The sequence below is a fragment of the Coregonus clupeaformis genome, chromosome 14 (genome assembly GCF_020615455.1).
Source record: "Coregonus clupeaformis isolate EN_2021a chromosome 14, ASM2061545v1, whole genome shotgun sequence".
Lineage (NCBI taxonomy): Eukaryota > Metazoa > Chordata > Actinopteri > Salmoniformes > Salmonidae > Coregonus > Coregonus clupeaformis.
Window position 1 is genome coordinate 28,732,436 of NC_059205.1, and position 20,718 is coordinate 28,753,153.

General features: G+C 40.7%; 1 protein-coding gene across 1 annotated transcript in view; it reads left to right on the plus strand.

The window, feature by feature from the left end:
* pth1r (parathyroid hormone 1 receptor) overlaps window positions 1-20,718 on the plus strand; it is a 47,001-nt gene that overhangs the window by 14,547 nt on the left and 11,736 nt on the right. Inside the window, exons 5-10 of the mRNA XM_041896856.1 lie at window positions 2,377-2,471; window positions 6,756-6,942; window positions 11,097-11,250; window positions 11,782-11,842; window positions 12,397-12,463; window positions 12,641-12,735. Of these exons, the coding sequence (XP_041752790.1) occupies window positions 2,377-2,471; window positions 6,756-6,942; window positions 11,097-11,250; window positions 11,782-11,842; window positions 12,397-12,463; window positions 12,641-12,735 (659 nt within the window). The remainder of the gene's footprint in view (window positions 1-2,376; window positions 2,472-6,755; window positions 6,943-11,096; window positions 11,251-11,781; window positions 11,843-12,396; window positions 12,464-12,640; window positions 12,736-20,718) is intronic.

Sequence of the window (20,718 nt, forward strand, 5' to 3'; positions counted from 1 at the left end):
TGTAGCCAGTATTTCAAGGAAAAGATTCAACATGTGGAAAAATTGATGTTTTAAACACTTTAAAGTAACTTTAATCATAGAAAGATTGCTGATACTGTTACGTCTTTACTTTGCTTTATTCCTTTGTCATCACAGAGGTAATTCCAATTCCATTCATTCAATTATATTTCCTCGGCCCTCAACCGTCATTTGAGGTGCTCATTGATCAAATGGATGACCTGTTACACTCAGTTCTGGGCCAATGGACAGCAAGGTTGGGCTCAATTTGAATTGAAGGCAGTAAAGTCAGGAAGCAAATAAAAATTATAATTCAATAATCGAAAAAAATTGCATTTATTTTCAATGACTTCTCAATAAACTGAAAAGTAGAAGCTATTTCAAAAGTTTAGACATATCTGAATTTTAAATTCAAATCACTTCCTGAATTGACTGCCTTCAATTCGAATTGAGCCCAACCCTGGTGGTCAGCAGGTTGGCATGGGTTACAGGTTGTCTGCTCCGTCACTGGGCCATGATAAGGAGGCAGTAAGTAATCAGCCCCTTAATGACGAGTTGAGGGCACTAAGCAGGAAATCTGTGAACCGCTATTCCCCACTCTTAACCTGAGCAAGGTTACTTAGCGGTTAGCTCCAGCCAAGGTTCAGAAGAGGTCATCCTGAGTACTGAAGGTTGGATGGTGATGGGATCTGCTCAGCTGACAAGAACAGGGCCATAGAGCACAGGGAAAGTGGACCAACTGATTGGACAAACACTGCATTCAGATGAACGAACAGCAAAGATTCTGCCTGCGATTTCTACTGACCATAATTTTTTCGTCCCAATGGGATCTGTTTTCTCCTCAGTGCTGCTCAATGCTGTGTTTTAGCCTGTTAACCCCAGCATTCAGTCTGGTTTAACCAAGCGATCTGCTTTTGGGCTTACTTCCATAATAACGTGCATCAAAGACCGCTTACTGCACCCCAAAATATCTGGCTTCATATGAATATTAAGCCAAACTTTTCTGGTCTCTCCCCACAAGTGCATTCTTCTCTCCTCCTTTTAAATGTAGGTTTCAACATTACGGTTGTGGGCGGAGGAGGTCATGGGTATCCCTCCATCCACATTTTGAGTAGAGGGCCCCTGATTTATTTCTTCTTCTTAGACTTCAAATGTTTATGTTGATGGTCTCCCGGTCCCAGGACTCATAGAAGCAGCAGCTATAGTTAATGAAAAATGCATACGCACCAAATTAAACCCTTCAGCCGCGCACCACAACTTAGGAACCCTTGGGTTTGGCACTGGGTCCCCATCCCTAAATGATAGCAGCAGTGGAGTAGGCTCTGGTTACAGCAGGCCCCAGAGGAGCCCCTCCGTTAGGCTGTGTTGATCCAGCAACCACGGGTAGCTAGCTAGAGGCCAGACCTGGATTCAAATAGTATTTCAAATACTTTGAGAGTTTGATTGAGTCCTGCCTGAAGTGCCAGGTGAACAGGATTTATTTTAGCCAGACAAGCTCAATCAAGTGCAGCTAAAGTATTTGAAATAAAACAAATCCTATTTGAACCCAGGTGTTCTAGCGTCTCACCTCTCCAGCGATATGTCCTCTGGTTGCCTGCTCTGTGCTGTAATCTCCTGCTGGAAGCCCCAGCATGCACCACACTTCACTCAGGGCTTTTGTCAGTGCGGCACATCTCTCAAGCCAAATATTCTGTTTATTAGAAACCTCCATCTCAGTCTGTTGCCTGTTGCCTCAGGGCAGCCTATTGCCTGGTGGGTCTCAGTCCTCTGGTGGGCAGCTCATTGTCAGAAGTAACGCACCACATTATATTCAGAAACTAATCAGAGGCCTGGATTGGTCGCACGCCATGAAATGACCTTTGACCTTGGAATGGCCGCACACCATCACAGCACCTTCTTTGAGCTTTGAGATTCATGGTGTTTTGTTTTTGGTCCGCAGTAGTTTTCTGTGTTGCAATGTGTAGCCTGCAACTGTGAGTCATTTTTGTCAGGAGTAACATTATCCTCAGTGCCTCTGTAAATGTTAAACAGTGATGCACAGAGACACTATGATAGCTTTCAGCAGATTTATGGGGACAATATTGTGTAATTGGAATGTCCTGAGTCAATTACTTATATATTGTAAAACAATCAATGTAGCACACCAGGCACATACTAATCATGGACTTATCAAACATCTATCACTTCCTCAACCAGGCTACTGTAAGTACTCTGACACCTCTGAGTAGACAGTTCACTCCTGACCTGCCACCTGATATGACTAACAATATCTCTCCTTCATATGTTCTTGTCTCTCTTGTCCCAGCAGGAGGTGTTTGACAGAGGGCTACTCCGTCTCTCTAACATTTGTCCTTCATATGACCTTGTCTGTCTCAACAGGAAGTATTTGACCGTCTGTACCTCATCTACACAGTGGGCTACTCCATCTCTCTGGGATCACTTATGGTGGCTGTGATCATCCTGGGATATTTCCGGTGAGTAGTACTTGTTGTCGTTGGGAAAATTCCTTCCTCAGTCAATATTTTATCTCCCACTAAATCTCCCATCAAATGTTTTGTGTGGTAAAACAAAGAGACAAAGCATGCAAAATGTGTTTATATCATGTTTTACATTTGCCTTTTCCATGAGCGTTTGACTTTTAAAAGGATTAGAGGTGGCTGCCTTTGAGGTTGTTGCCTTTTAGCCAGTGTGTGATTGTGATACGTGCCTCGTCTTGCTGGCATTTACAGTATATTCTTTGTTATTTTCATACTTATTAATCTCAGACCTCAGAGATCCATAGGAAAGCCGTGGTTAGTGTGTATTGTTATTATGTTTACTTGGTGGTATGTTTACATGAAGACATCAGTAATATATTGGTGTGCAGTTTCAGCCTAATTAATTAAAATTCTGTCATGTCCGGGCAGAAACCTTTAAGGCAGGCTGAAAGAGAAATAGATTGGCAAATTAATTCTGACAGTCAATTTGATATGTAGTGAATTTGGTTGGGTTTTCTAGGGACAGATCCTTAGTTCTTATTATTGCCTTAGCCAAAAAACGAATTACTCAAATTCAGCAGCTTGAACACTAATCCTTGCACACAAGATCAAATTTGTTTGACATTTTACATTGAATCATTTCATTTTTCTTTTGGATGATTAATGCAAGGAAACCTCCCCATTATTTGCTCATTTTTGTTTAGCGGAGGGAGAGTGTCAAGTCCAGGAATTGGTGTAAAGTTGTGTTTACAAACATTCCACTCAACGTGACTTAGAGCCTAACCCAGGCTTCTCAGAAGGGAGTAAATGTTTTAAGAGAGAGAGACCCTAAACTGGCACCAGGAAATCTACAGGCCAAATGAGTTTAATCACACGTCTCAGGGGTCCCCGAGGGTCTGGGCTGACGTCCCAGCAGCGCGTTCAGGAGCACTCCAGCTACGTCTCCCTCTTCCCTTTAACATGTCAGGCTTTTAAAACCCTCAGACACAAGAGAGGCAGGTTCATAAATGTTTTCTGGAGAGAGACCGAGGGATACATACTGCACATTAGCAGTGGTGTTTTCTCTCTTCCACATGATGCACTGGGGAACTGTTCACAAATTAGTTTCCCTCACAACTTCACAAATCAAAATACCCCAAATGAGAGCTTGTCCAATAGCTTAATAGCCAGTTTAGAGGCGGCAGGTAGCTTAGTGGTTAAGAGAGTTGGGCCAGTAACCAAAAGGTCGCTGATTGGAATCCCCAAGCCAACTAGGTGAAAAATCTGTCGATGTACCCTTGAACAAGGCACTTAACCCTAATTGCTCCTTTAAGTCGGTTTGGATAAGAGTGTCTGCTAAATGACTAAAATTTTGTAATGGGTTTGACTGCAGAGGTTAGACACAAGCAAATAATGAGGGAATAATGATTCATTAGTTTTCTGCGGTTACTTGTTATATATACACTCACTGCTTGCCAGAGTAATACACTATAGGCCTAAACTTATATAGGGCTGGGAATTGCCAGGGACCTCACAATACGATATTATCACGATACTTAGGTGCCGATACAATATATATTGTTATTGTCACGACTCTCACAATTCTATGTGTATTGCGATTCAATACTGCAATTTTATTGCGATTTGATGTTCCAAACATATTGCTCACTATATGTCTGCTGCAGAGAGACAAGAGAGAACATGAGGAAATTAGTTCTGATCGGTCATGGAAATATGAAAACATGATGGCTGGATGGAGAACAAGCTATTGGATGAAAAATACCGGAGTTTTGGTGCAGGTATAGCCAACTAGCGCTAGCTAACGCTACCTAGCAATCAATACTTGGAGTCAAAGTATCGATAAAATATTGTCCAAAATAATATTGCGATATGTAACTGTATAGATTTGTTCCCCCATCACTACACTGATAAGGGTTTTTAGAATATTCTTAGCCAAATTGGCTCATGATCAATAATAATGTTATATTTATACAGTGAGGGAAAAAAGTATTTGATCCCCTGCTGATTTTGTGAGTTTGTCCACTGACAAAGACATGATAAGTCTATAATTTTAATGGTAGGTTTATTTGAACAGTGAGAGACAGAATAACAACAACAAAATCCAGAAAAATGCATGTCAAAAATGTTATAAATTGATTTGCATTTTAATGAGGGAAATAAGTATGTGACCCCTTTGCAAAACATGACTTAGTACTTGGTGGCAAAACCCTTGTTGGCAATCACAGAGGTCAGACGTTTCTTGTAGTTGGCCACCAGGTTTGCACACATCTCAGGAGGGATTTTGTCCCACTCCTCTTTGCAACTCGAACCTTCAGCTCCCTCCACAGATATTCTATGGGATTAATGTCTGGAGACTGGCTAGGCCACTCCTGGACCTTAATGTCCTTCTTCTTGAGCCACTCCTTTGTTGCCTTGGTCGTGTGTTTTGGGTCATTGTCATGCTGGAATACCCATCCACGACCCATTTTCAATGCCCTGGCTGAGGGAAGGAGGTTCTCACCCAAGATTTGACGGTACATGGCCCCGTCCATCGTCCCTTTGATGCGGTGAAGTTGTCCTGTCCCCTTAGCAGAAAAACACCCCCAAAGCATAATGCTCCCACCTCCATGTTTGACGGTGGGGATGGTGTTCTTGGGGTCATAGGCAGCATTCCTCGTCCTCCAAACACGGCGAGTTGAGTTGATGGCAAAGAGCTCGATTTTGGTCTCATCTGACCACAACACTTTACCCAGTTCTCCTCTGAATCATTCAGATTTTCATTGGCAAACTTCAGATGGGCCTGTATATGTGCTTTCTTGAGCAGGGGGACCTTGTGGGCGCTGCAGGATTTCAGTCCTTCACGGCGTAGTGTGTTACCAATTGTTTTCTTGGTGACTATGGTCCCAGCTGCCTTGAGATCATTGACAAGATCCTCCCGTGTAGTTCTGGGCTGATTCCTCACCGTTCTCATGATCATTGCAACTCCACGAGGTGATATCTTGCATGGAGCCCCAGGCCGAGGGAGATTGACAGTTCTTTTGTGTTTCTTCCATTTGCGAATAATCGCACCAACTGTTGTCACCTTCTCACCAAGCTGCTTGGCGATGGTCTTGTAGCCCATTCCAGCCTTGTGTAGGTCTACAATCTTGTCCCTGACATCCTTGGAGAGCTTTTTGGTCTTGGCCATGGTGGAGAGTTTGGAATCTGAAAGATTTCTGGCTCCCAGGTGTCTTTTATACAGGTAACAAACTGAGATTAGGAATACTCCCTTTAAGAGTGTGCTCCTAATCTCAGCTCATTACCTGTATAAAAGACACCTGGGAGCCAGAAATCTTTCTTATTGAGAGGGGGTCAAATACTTATTTCCCTCATTAAAATGCAAATCAATTTATAACATTTTTGACATTCGTTTTTCTGGATTTTTTTGTTGTTATTCTGTCTCTCACTGTTCAAATAAACCTACCATTAAAATTATAGACTGACCATGTCTTTGTCAGTGGGCAAACGTACAAAATCAGCAGGGGATCAAATACTTTTTTCCCTCACTGTATTTATATTGGGTGTCTCAGAAATGCTTGGATTTACATGAAAGCAAATGTCAGAATATAGATAACCGTTTCTAGTTTGGTATATTCTGTCTGTCTATCGACAACACAACACAAGCCGTCTCCAACTTCATCAAATGCTCCCTTCGATGTTGGCAAGGGATGTTTTGAGGATAATGTGACAGATAACCTTTTGCTTGTCTGGGAGGAAATTCACATGCTCTTGGATCTGCTCAACACATGCTTGCAATTTTGTTTTTACAGCTCACTTTGAGCCCTGCAATTCAATATTTGTGCTTTTCAAGCCCCTAAATCTCAAGAATGTGTTATAGTCAGCGCGGAATTCAGCTGGCTCTAATTAGGATGAGTATTGTTCTGAAGAGTGTGAAAACACAAACATACGTGCACACACGTGCATACACACATATACACACACGTACGTGTGCACGCACACCCACACACGCACACACATCACACACACGTACATACAACCTTACTCACTGTGGAAAACTCTCCCCCCTCCACACACTTACCACCTTGATAATATTTAAACATGGGTTCCTAGTGTATTAACGGCTTAGTAGCATCAGATTGTCAGAAGTTTTGCAGAAGGATTAATGTATTTTTCAATGATTGTCTTTGGTTTGAGTAAGCCAATAGTATGACCTAGTATTACCACAACACGACTATTGCTTATTACTGTGAAGATTATATCATCTTTTATATGATATTTATCTCCTCCTCTCCACTCATCCAGGCGGTTGCATTGTACCAGGAACTACATCCACATGCACCTGTTTGTGTCCTTCATGCTGCGAGGCATCAGCATCTTCATAAAGGATGTGGTGCTATACTCTGGTTCTGCAATAGAGGACATGGAAAGAGTCAGTGTGGAAGATCTCAAGTCCATCACTGAGGCTCCTCCAGCTAACAAAACCCAGTTTGTAAGTACCTAACCTTGTCCCCAGACTATAGGAAGTTTAGTGCATGAGAATAGTAAGTATCAGGCTAAGGTAGTTCAGTTATTGACCAAGGCACCTGTGTAATTATTTACGTAGAACATGTTTTCATTAATACTTGTTGTTTACAATGTCTATAACTTTGTTATTGTGAAATGTCTGTTCTAAATTGGTTGGATCGTTGTAAAAGGCCATCCTCTAAGGACATAGTGATCAATGTAATCCAGGGACTATTGGAAATGAGTTGCTAAAGTCATTCCAGCATTCAGTACATATGACTCTTCAGGCTTTTTATTATGATTATTATTTTTTCATTACTGTCTCTCGCAGCATTTCTAAATAAGCACAATCAATACTATTGGTAGACTTGCCACAAAGGAAGTCTGATTATAAAACTGGATAAGAGAGAGGGAGTAGGAGAAAATTCTAAGTGGATAAGTCTCTCTTGGCTCGCGTGTATTATCCCTAGTTAGAGTGCGCAAGCCTGGCCTCCACAATCACCCGACCTCAACACAATTGAGATGGTTTGGGATGAGTTGGACCGCAGAGTGAGGAAAAAGCAGCCAACAAGTGCTCAGCATATATAGGAACTCCTTCAAGACTGTTGGAAAAGCATTTCTCATGAAGCTGGTTGAGAGAATGCCAAGAGTGTGCAAAGCTGTCATCAAGGCAAAGGGTGGCTACTTTGAAGAATCTCAAATATAAAATATATTTTGATTTGTTTAACACTTTTTTGGTTACTACATGATTCCATATGTGTTATTTCATAGTTTGGATGTCTTCACTATTATTCTACAATGTAGAAAATAGTAAAAATAAAGAAAAACCCTGGAATGAGTAGGTGTGTCCAAACTTTTGACTGGTACTGTACATCAAAGTATCTTGGTTGAGGATTAGGACCAATAGCATAGTGGAGGTATATGCCTTATCAATTAATAAGGCTGATGGAACAGATCAGAATGTTTAGCTTAAAATGTCGATAAACTATTATTTATTCATATTTTAAGCGCAGCAATGTGCACACGGCGGAAGGCCTATGCGTAAATGTTCCAAAATGTAATTTGCGGGAAAACACAGTTCTAAAATGCGCACCGCACCTCCGAGCAGTTTCATGGACAGAGATGGAAATTTAGAAAGAGGGGAGATCTAAAGATGCAACAACTATTTTGGGTTGCGAATATGACTAGGATAATATCTTTGGCTGCTAGACAATGAAAGAAAGTTGATTTGAAAACCAGTAGAACAGGAGATATAACACGTTTCTATGGTGGGATTTTGGCTATAGGCTACTTTGAAGCAAGGTAAGACATGCCTCATAATATGAAGTAAAACGTCCAGGTTTCATACAATTAAGGAACAGGAGAAATATAGTGACGCTAATGATAGGCTTAACCATCTTCTGGTAGATGGAAAGGCTTTCCCAAAAACCTTCTCAATTAAATGTTAACAAAGTAGCCTATTCCTACCTGGCAGAATGATATCATAATTATTTACAACAATCCATTTGCCATTTGTTTTGCAAACTCCATCTCATGTGCACTACAGAAACACTGCTAACAAAAAAAGAGCTAGGTCCCTGCAAAGTGAAATTAAAGAGTACAGTGGCTTGCGAAAGTTGGCATTTTTCCTATTTTGTTGCCTTACAACCTGGAATTAAAATGGATTTTTTTGGGGGGTTGTATCATTTGATTTACACAACATGCATACCACTTTGAAGATGCAAAATATGTTTTATTGTGAAACAAACAAGAAATAATACAAAAAAACAGAAAACGTGCATAACTAGTCACCCCCCCAATACTTTGTAGAGCCACCTTTTGCAGCAATTACAGCTGCAAGTATCTCTATAAGCTTGGCACATCTAGCCACTGGGATTTCTGCCCATTCTTCAAGGCAAAACTGCTCCAGCTCCTTCAAGTTGGATGGGTTCTGATGGTGTACAGCAATCTTTAAGTCATACCACAGATAGTCAATTGGATTGAGGTCTGGGCTTTGACTAGGCCATTCCAAGACATTTAAATGTTTCTCCTCAAACCACTCAAGTGTTGCTTTAGCAGTATGCTTAGGGTCATTGTCCTGCTGGAAGGTGATCCTCCGTCCCAGTCTCAAATTTCTGGAAGACTGAAACAGGTTTCCCTCAATCATTTCCCTGTATTTAGCGCCATCCATCATTCCTTCAATTCTGACCAGTTTCCCAGTCACTGCCGATGAAAAACATCCCCACAGCATGATGCTGCCACCACCATGCTGATGGTGTTCTCGGGTGATGAGAGGTGTTGGGTTTGCACCAGACGTAGCGTTTTCCTTGATGGCCAAAAAGCTAAATTTTAGTCTCATCTGACCAGAGTAGCTTCTTCCATATGTTTGGGGAGTCTCCCACATGCCTTTTGGCGAACACCAAACGTGTTTGCTTATTTTTTTCTTTTAAGCAATGGCTTTTTTCTGGCCACTCTTCCATAAAGCCCTGCTCTGTGGAGTGTACGGCTTAAAGTGGTCCTATGGACAGATACTTCAATCTCCTCTGTGGAGCTTTGCAGCTCCTTCAGGGTTATCTTTGGTCTCTTTGTTGCCTCTCTGATTAATGCCCTCCTTGCCTGGTCCTTGAGTTTTGGTGGGCGGCCCTCTCTTGGCAGGTTTGTTGTGGTGCCATATTCTTTCCATTTTTTAATGATGGATTGAATGGTGCTCCGTGGGATGTTCAAAGTTTCTGATATTTTTTTATAACGCAACCCTGATCTGTACTTCTCCACAACTTTGTCCCTGACCTGTTTGGAGAGCTCCTTGGTTTTCATGGTACCGCTTGCTTGGTGGTGCCCCTTGCTTAGTGGTGTTGCAGACTCTGAGGCCTTTCAGAACAAGTGTATATATACTGAGATCATGTGACAGATCATGTGACACTTAGATTGCACGCAGGTGGACTTTTTTTTAACTAATTATGTGACTGCTGAAGGTAATTGGTTGCACCAGATCTTATTTAGGGGCTTCATAGCAAAGGGGGTGAATACATACGCATGCACCACTTTTCCGTTATTTATTTCTTATAATTTTTGAAAACAAGTAATTTTTTTTCATTTCACCAATTTGGACTATTTTGTGTATGTCCATTACATGAAATCCAAATAAAAATCCATTTAAATTACAGGTTGTAATGCAACAAAAAAGGAAAAACGCCAAGGGGGATGAATACTTTTGCAAGGCACTGTAACTACACTCAAATATCAACATTTCTTAGATTTTTCCCAGACCTCAAAAATTGTCTCTCGATGTGGTTTAAGCATTGTTGTGGACTTAGAACATCCAATTTGGTTGTTTTTCTATTAAATAAGTGTGACTCAAAAACCTGAAAACATTTTTTAAAAAGTGAAACCTGTGAATTTCTGACTCAGTTGACAGACTAATTTATCTGTTTCAATTGTAGGCCTACGATTAGCCTACTTGCACCGTACAGCTTGGGTTGGCCTGACTGTGAAAGACCAATATAGGATTGATAATTTTAGGTCATTCAGAGTGTATGTCACTGTTTGTCATAGAATTTAGAATTGTTCACACAGGAATCTTTTCCTTCACCGGGCAGGCCGTTTGGAAAGAAAGTGTCAAAATTAGAGTATACCCACTTCTCCAGGCACCACTACACCACTGAGTAGGACAGACAGAGGCATAGAGGTTGGCTTCCCTTGGGGCATACACAGGCTAAACTACCAGGAATTCCCTGTTGTTTATATTTTATCAACCTCTCCAGGTTTGTGTAACACACAGTATTCATTGGATTAGAATAAATCTTTCATTTTACAAACCATGCTTGGAACCTAGAGATTTCATCCTGGAGAGGCTTGGATTTTGGTTTACTCACTGCAAAGTGATTTCACATTTGTCAATGTACACACTACCCTTAGAGTTGCTGTATGTCACAACTATATAACAGTGCAAAGCAAGAATGGATTATAAAGATTCAAAATGTATGGCTTCCGGTCACTACAAGAAGAACCAAGGCATTATGTGTTGATTTTGTGATTAACAGGTGTTAGAAAACATTAGTCATACATCTACAAGTGCTTGTTACCATGAAATAGCCTATTGTATTTCAGGGTACTTAGTAAATTCATTATATTAGATGTATTTGTCTGTTGTGTTTCCTTTAGATTGGCTGTAAATTAGCAGTGACCCTGTTCCTGTATTTCCTGGCCACCAACTACTACTGGATCCTAGTAGAGGGTTTGTACCTCCACAGCCTCATCTTCATGACCTTCTTCTCAGACAGGAAGTACCTCTGGGGATTCACTTTGATTGGATGGGGTATGTGATGTCATAGAAAACACGTTTTTACTGCAGATGCACTGCTGATAATGAAATTAATGAGCTAAATGAACCCCTTTAAAAAACAAATATTAATCAATTCATTTGAAAAGCATTTCCTATGTCATAATGTTTCGTATAATGTTTGTCAGACAGCTGATTTTTGATTGATCAACAATTATCAACTTTTCAATGGTTTCACACATACGGTGTGAATACTGTTATAAGCAGAACTCAAGAATAGTTCAGAGAACTAGGCTCTACGGCTCCTGCATTGTACACACTGTGCGTAACTGTTATGTAAGCACAGCGCATACAATGTGGATGCTGTGTCGCCCAATTGCCTCACTATATTAACAGGGTAATCTTGACTTGAACCCACTATAATAATTTGAAGAAAATTACTGTATTTTGTATTTAATCATTATTTGTGTGATTGTAGATAATTATGATCTGTTCTGCAGGGGTCTCAGCTGTTAAGTTGTTTTGAGATCTATCTTGATGTTCATTGTTGTTATTGTTGATTTGCAGGGGTCCCAGCTATGTTTGTGACAGTGTGGGCAAGTGTGAGAGCCACCTTGGCAGACACAGAGTAAGTATTGCGCTATAATCCCAATTTGTCATCATTGATGTTGGCTCTGAACACAAAGTACTGTACATTTGCCAGAATCTTTCATGGGAATGTGAGACAGAACCTTAGAACGTGTTCAAGAATCCCCTTAGATTCATAGAATGTTTAAAGGCAGCGTGTATGTCTTTAATTTAATCGAAACCCGCATTGCAGTATTTACACAGTATTACCTATTTCCCCATGGTTATATAAAATCACAGAATGACTTTGAGTACTGTAGAAACGTAATACTACTAGCCTATCACGTAGACTCCACTCAAAGGTAGATTCTGCCAGTTTTCAGAATAAGAATTGTGTGTGCGCAGGCAGTAGTTGCATAAACATTGCCATGGCAGGTTGGATTGAATTCCAGCCAAGAACTCAGAGCATAGGACCAGTCTGTAAGGGTTGCCAACTTCCCCATGTGTTGTTGTTACACTAGGATAAACAGAAAGATTAGTTCCTGAAACCAATTAGTTACACAATCATACGTATCTGTATTAGTTTTTCATAAATGCCCTTTTTATCAATTACAGGTGCTGGGACCTAAGTGCAGGCAATCTGAAATGGATCGTACAAGTGCCCATTCTAACAGCAATAGTGGTAAGTAAACATGTCAATTGAAAATGTAAATTGCATAATGGCATTTAACATTTTCAATTGACACGTTTAATTAGCACAATTACTGACCACTATTACCACTATCTGCTTTTTGAGAGAGTTGGTAGTTGAGATATTTGGCTTTGGTGTGCTACATTGTGTCATTGTCTGTTATCAAAGGTGAATTTTATGCTGTTCCTGAATATAATCCGAGTTCTGGCCACTAAACTTCGAGAGACAAATGCTGGCAGATGTGACACAAGACAGCAGTACAGGTAAGAAGCCATTCTCTGACTGTTCCTTCCCTGACTGCTTTATCATGACATGTATCACTCAAGCCCAGCTCAGTTAATCCCTACCATTGTGTCGCTGAGTTGTCATAATGATTCAGCAAATCTACATTATCCCAGGGGTGCTGGTAGACACAATGTAAGTAACCTAATGTACATGGCATTCGGAAAGTATTCAGACCCCTTCCCTTTTTCCAAATGTTGTTACGTTACAGACTTATTATAAAATTGACAAAATTAGTTTTTTTCCTCATCATTCTACACACAATACCCCACAATGACGAAGCGAAAACAGGTTTTTATCAATTTTTGCAAATGTATTAAACACAGAAATACCTTATTTACATAAGTATTCAGACCCTTTGCTATGAGACTCGAAATTTAGCTCAGGTGCATCCTGTTTCCATTGATCGTCCTTGAGATATTTCTACAACTTGATTGGAGTCCACCTGTGGTAAATTGAATTGATTGGACATGATTTGGAAAGGCACACACCTGTCTATGTAAGGTCCCAAAGTTGACAGTGCATGTCAGAGCAAAAACCAAGCCATGAGGTCGAAGGAAATGTCCGTAGAGCTCCGAGACAGGATTGTGTTGAGGCACAGATCTGGGGAAGGGTACCGAAAAATATCTGCAGCATTGAACGTCCCCAAGAACACAGTGGCCTCCATCATTCTTAAATGGAAGAAGTTTGGAAACACCAAGACTTATCCTAGAGCTGGCCGCCCAGCCAAACTGAGCAATCGGGGTAGAAGGGCCTTGGTCAGGATGGTGACCAAGAACCCGATGGTCACTCTGACAGAGCTCCAGAGTTCCTCTGTGGAGATGGGATAACCTTCCAGAAGGACAACCATCTCTGCACCACTCCACCAATCAGGCCTTTATGGTAGAGTGGCCAGGCGGAAGCCACTCCTCAGTAAAAGGCACATGACAGCCAGCTTGGAGTTTGCCAAAAGGCACCTAAAGACTCTCAGACCATGAAAAACAAGATTCTCTGGTCTGATGAAACCAGGATTGAACTCTTTGGCCAGAATTCCAAGCGTCACGTCTGGAGGAAACTTGGCACCATTCCTACGGTGAAGCATGGTGGTGGCAGCATCATGGTGTGGGGTGTTTTTCAGTGGCAGGGACTGGGAGACAAGTCAGGATCAAGAGAAAGATGAACGGAGCAAAGTACAGAGAGATCCTTGATGAAAACCCGCTCCAGAGCGCTCAGGAACCCAGACTTGGGTGAAATTTCACCTTCCAACAGTACAACGACCCTAAGCACACAGCCAAGACAACGCAGGAGTGGGGACAAGTCTCTGAATGTCCTTGAGTGGCCCAGCCAGAGCCCGGACTTGAACCCGATCAAACATCTCTGGAGAGACCTGAAAATAGCTGTGCAGCGACGCTCCCCATCCATCCTGACAGAGCTTGAGAGGATCTGCAGAGAAGAATGGGAGAAACTCCCCAAATACACGCTGTTCCAAGCTTGTAGTGTCATACCCAAGAAGACTTGAGGCTGTAAACTCTGCCAAAGGTGCTTCAACAAAGTACTACGTAAAGGGTCTGAATACTTACGTAAATGTGCTATTTCCATTTATTTTTATTTTATACATTTGCACAAATAAGATTATTTAATTTTTTTGCTTTGTCATTATGGGGTATTGTGTGTAGATTGATGAGGGGGAAAAAACAGTTTAACCTCTTAAGGATCGGACCCTTTTATAAAATGTTCGCCTAAAATGACATACCCAAATCTAACTGCCTGTAGCTCAGGACCTGAAGCAAGGATATGCATATTCTTGATACCATTTGAAAGGAAACACTTTCAAGTCTGTGGAAATGTGAAACTACTGTAGGAGAATATAACACATTAGATCTGGTAAAAGATAATACAAACAAAGAAACTTTTTTTGGTTCCATCATCTTTCAAATGCAAGAGAAAGGCCACAATATAATATTGCAGTTTAGGCGCAATTTAGAATTAGTAGTGTGTGTGCAAAGTTTCAGATTGATCCAATATTGGACTATTTTGTATCACGTCTGCCCAAATGTGCTGAATTGGTCAATTAATACATTTTCAAGTACATAACTATAGAGAACATACAAACATGATATGGTAATACAAAATGTACGTTTACACACTCCCAGGAATGTCATACATGATGGATCATTAGCTTATACACTAACTTTCACACATCTAGATGGCCGGGCGGGGTGGGTGTGGAGCCAGAGACAGCAGGGGTTCAAACTGTAGAACCCAGTTCCTACATTTGAATATAAAAATGGATTTTATCAAACAAAACTATGCTACATTTTATTTCAGGATGACAAATCAGAACAAGATTACTGAACGTAAGTACATTATTTACCTTCAGAGGTGAATGTATCAAACCAAGCCATAAGACTCCTGAACAGCTAATCATGGCTACCCGGACTATTTGCACTGCCCCCCCCACCCCATCATTTTACGCTGCTGCTACTCTGTTAATTATTTATGCATAGTCACTTTAACTCTGCCCACATGTACATATTACTTCAACTACCTCAACTAGCCGGTGCCCCCGCACATTGACTCTGCACCGGTACATCCCTGTATATATAGCCTCCCTACTGTTATTTTATTTTACTTCTGCTCTTTTTTTCTCAACACTTTTTTTGTTGTTGTTTTATTTTTACTTTTTTGTTAAAAATAAATGCACTGTTGGTTAAGGGCTGTAAGTAAGCATTTCACTGTAATGTCTGCACCTGTTGTATTCGGCGCATGTGGCCAATAAAATTTGATTTGATTTGATAAGTTTTTTGTTGTTGTGCACTCTCCTCAAACAATAGCATAGTATTATTTCACTGTAATAGCTACTGTAAATTGGACAGTGCAGTTAGATTAACAAGAATGTAAGCTTTCTGCCCATATACAGTGGGGGGGAAAAAGTATTTAGTCAGCCACCAATTGTGCAAGTTCTCCCACTTAAAAAGATGAGAGAGGCCTGTAATTTTCATCATAGGTACACGTCAACTATGACAGACAAATTGAGATTTTTTTTTCCAGAAAATCACATTGTAGGATTTTTAATGAATTTATTTGCAAATTATGGTGGAAAATAAGTATTTGGTCACCTACAAACAAGCAAGATGTCTGGCTCTCACAGACCTGTAACTTCTTCTTTAAGAGGCTCCTCTGTCCTCCACTCGTTACCTGTATTAATGGCACCTGTTTGAACTTGTTATCAGTATAAAAGACACCTGTCCACAACCTCAAACAGTCACACTCCAAACTCCACTATGGCCAAGACCAAAGAGCTGTCAATGGACACCAGAAACAAAATTGTAGACCTGCACCAGGCTGGGAAGACTGAATCTGCAATAGGTAAGCAGCTTGGTTTGAAGAAATCAACTGTGGGAGCAATTATTAGGAAATGGAAGACATACAAGACCACTGATAATCTCCCTCGATCTGGGGCTCCACGCAAGATCTCACCCCGTGGGGTGAAAATGATCACAAGAACGGTGAGCAAAAATCCCAGAACCACACGGGGGGACCTAGTGAATGACCTGCAGAGAGCTGGGACCAAACTAACAAAGCCTACCATCAGTAACACACTACGTCACCAGGGACTCAAATCCTGCAGTGCCAGACGTGTCCCCCTGCTTAAGCCAGTACATGTCCAGGCCCGTCTGAAGTTTGCTAGAGTGCATTTGGATGATCCAGAAGAGGATTGGGAGAATGTCATATGGTCAGATGAAACCAAAATATAACTTTTTGGTAAAAACTCAACTCATCGTGTTTGGAGGACAAAGAATGCTGAGTTGCATCCAAAGAACATCATATCTACTGTGAAGCATGGGGGTGGAAACATCATGCTTTGGGGCTGTTTTTCTGCAAAGGGACCAGGACGACTGATCCGTGTAAAGGAAAGAATGAATGGGGCCATGTATCGTGAGATTTTGAGTGAAAACCTCCTTCCATCAGCAAGGGCATTGAAGATGAAATGTGGCTGGGTCTTTCAGCATGACAATGATCCCAAACACACCGCCCGGGCAACGAAGGAGTGGCTTCGTAAGAAGCATTTCAAGGTCCTGGAGTGGCCTAGCCAGTCTCCAGATCTCAACCCCATAGAAAATCTTTGGAGGGAGTTGAAAGTCCGTGTTGCCCAGCGACAGCCCCAAAACATCACTGCTCTAGAGGAGATCTGCATGGAGGAATGGGCCAAAATACCAGCAACAGTGTGTGAAAACCTTGTGAAGACTTAGAGAAAACGTTTGACCTGTGTCATTGCCAACAAAGGGTATATAACAAAGTATTGAGAAACTTTTGTTATTGACCAAATACTTATTTTCCACCATAATTTGCAAATAAATTCATAAAAATCCTACAATGTGATTTTCTGGATTTTTTTTCTCGTTTTGTCTGTCATAGTTGACGTGTACCTATGATGAAAATTACAGGCCTCTCTCATCTTTTTAAGTGGGAGAACTTGCACAATTGGTGGCTGACTAAATACTTTTTTCCCCACTGTAAGACATGTCCCAGTCCTGGAAAGTTTGCTGTTACGTACAACAGTCATGCTAATCACATTAGCGTACATTAGCTCAACCGTCCCGTAAACGGGACACCGATCCCGTAGAGGATAATCCATTTTAGTATAAGGCTGTAACGTAACATAATGTGGAAAAAGTAAAGAGGTCTGAATACTTTCCGAATGCACTGTATGTCCCTTTAACTGCCCTGAATGCCTCTGCTGATCCTTCAGCTATTGTATGCAGCTATCATGTGCCTATGAACCAGAGTTATATTGTTAGCACTGAGGCGGTGTGCCCTAGTAGGAAGTCCACTGTGTGCAGCTCACCCTGCACTAACATAAATAACACGAGCATGTCTGCTTCTGCTAAGCTTCCCAGTAAAGCAATGACAACAATCAAGCATCCCAGAAAAGTGCTAAAAATGTGTTAACATATGTAGCTTAAGAAACAAGGTTCATTAAATAAATAATTTGCTAGTAACAGATGACTTTCATGTTCTAACAATCTCTGAAACTCATTTGAGAAAACCTTTGATGATACATTGGTAGCAATAAGTGGTTATAATGTCTACAGAAAATACAGAAATGCCAATGGTGGAGGTGTTGCTGTTTATATTCAGAACCACATTCCTGTAAAGCTTAGAGACGATCTCATGTTAAATACTGTTGAAGTAATAAGGCTACAAGTTCATATGCCTCACCTAAAGCCCATTCTTGTGGGAAGCTGCTATAGTGCTAATAGTCAGTATCTGGATAACATGTGTAAAATGCTTGATAATGTATGTGATATCAACAGAGAGATATATTTTCTGGGTGATTTCAAGCTGCCCACTCAAGAAAAACTTCAAACTGTAACCAGTGCCTGCAACCTGGTTCAGGTTATCAGTCAACCTACCAGGGTAGTTACAAACAGCACAGGAATTAAATCATCAACATGTATTGATCACATATTTACTAATGCTGCAGAAATTTGCTTTAAAGCAATATCCAAATCCATCAGATCACAATATAGTAGCCATAAATAGGAAAACCAAAGTTCCAAAGGCTTGGCCTTATATAGTGTATGCGGTCATACAAGACAGTTTGTAGTGATTCCTATGTTGTTGATGTAAATAATACTTATTGTTCTGTGGTGTGTAATGAGGAGCAACCAGACGCTGCACTTGACACATTTTATGAAATTGTGTATTCCAGTTACTAATAAGCATGATAAGGAATTGAAAAATTGTATGGTTGAGAGGGATGAGGCAAAAGGAATGGCAAATACTTCTGGCTGCACAACCGATTGGCAAACGTACTTCAAATTGAGAAATCATGTGACTAAACTGAATAAAATGAAGAAGAAACTATAATATGAAACAAAGATAAATGGTATAAAGAATGAAAGTAAAAATCTTTGGAGCACCTTAAATTAGATTTTGGGCAAAAGGGCAAACTCAGCTCCATCATTCATTGAATCAGATGGCTCATTCATCACAAAACCCACTGATATTGATTATTATTATTATTATTAATTAATGATTTTTTAATTGGCAAGATTAGCTAACTTATGCATGGCATTCCATCAACAAACGCTGACACTACACATCCAAGTATAACTGATCAAATTATGAAAGACAAGTATTGTAATTTTGAATTTCATAAAATGAGTGTGGAAGAGGTGAAAAAAGTATTGTTGTCTATCAACAATGACAAGCCACCAGGGTCTGAGAATGAATGGAAAATTACTGAAGATAATAGCGGACGATATTGCCACTCCTATTTGCCATATCTTCAATCTAAGCCTACTAGAAAGTGTGTGCCCTTAGGCCTGGAGGGAAGCAAAAGTAATTCCGCTACCCAAGAATAGTAAAGCCCCCTTTACTGGCTCAAATAGCTGACCAATCAGCCTGTTACCAACCCTTAGTAAACTTTAGAAAAACAATTGACCAGATACAATGCTATTTTACAGTAAACAAATTAACACACTTTCAGCATGCTTATAGGGAAGGACATTCAACAAGCACGGCACTTACACAAATGACTGATTGGCTGAGAGAAATGTATGATAAAAGATTGTGGGAGCTGTTTTGTTTGACTTCAGTGTGGCTTTTGACATTATCGATCATAGTCTGCTGATGGAAAAACGTGTTCTGGCTTTACACCCCCTGCTATATTGTGGATAAAGAGTTACCTGTCTAACAGAACACAGAGGGTGTTCTTTAATGGAAGCCTCTCCAACATAATCCAGGTAGAATCAGGAATTCCCCAGGGCAGCTGTCTAGGCCCCTTACTTTTTTCCATCTTTACTAATGACATGCCATTGGCTTTGAGTAAAGCCAGTGTGTCTATGTATGCAGATGACTCAACACTACACATGTCAGCTACTACAGCAAGTGAAATCACTGCAACACTTAACAAAGACCTGCAGTTAGTTTCAGAATGGGTGGCAAGGAATAAGTTGGTCCTACATATTTCAAAAACTTAAAGCACTGTATTTGGGATAAATCATTCACTAAACCCTAAACCTCAACTAAATATTGTAATAAATAATGTGGAAATAGAGCAAGTTGAGGTGACTAAACTGCTTGGAGTAACCATGGATTGTAAACTGTCATGGTCAAAACATGTTGATACAACAGTAGCTAAGATGGGGAGAAGTCTGTCCATAATAAAGCGCTCCTCTGCCTTAACAACACTATCAACAAGGCAGGTCCTACAGGCCCTAGTTTTGTCACACCTGGACTACTGTTCAGTTGTGTGGTCAGGTGCCACAAAGAGGGACTTAGGAAAATTACAATTGGCTCAGAACAAGGCAGCATGGCTGGCCCTAAAATGTACAGGGAGAGCTAACATTAATAATATGCATATCAATCTCTCATGGCTTAAAGTGGAGGAGAGATTGACTTCATCACTACTTGTTTTTGTAATAAGTGTTGACAAGCTGAATGCACCGAGCTGTCTGTTTAAACTACTAGCACACAGCTCGGACACCCATGCATACCCCACAAGACATGTCACCAGAGGTCTCTTCACAATCCTCAAGTCCAGAACAGACTATGGGAGGCACACAGTACTACTTAGAGCCATGACTACATGGAACTCAATTCCACGTCAGGTAACTGATGCAAGCAGTAGAATCAGATTTAAAAAAACAGATAAAAATACACCTTATGGAACAGCGGGGACTGTGAAGAGACACACAGGCACAGACACACATACACATGATAAGACTCGCACTCTACACACACATACACATGGATTTTGTATTGTAGATATGTGATAGTAGAGTAGTGGCCTGAGGGAACACACTTAATGTGTTGTGAAAAGTGTTATGAAGTGTAATGTCATGTAATATTTTATATTGTGTATAACTGCCTTAATGTTGCTGGACCCCAGGAAGAGTAGCCGCTGCCTTGGCAGCAGCTAATGGGGATCATTAATAAATACAGAATACAAATGTATTGTAAGGTAGCCTACAGTT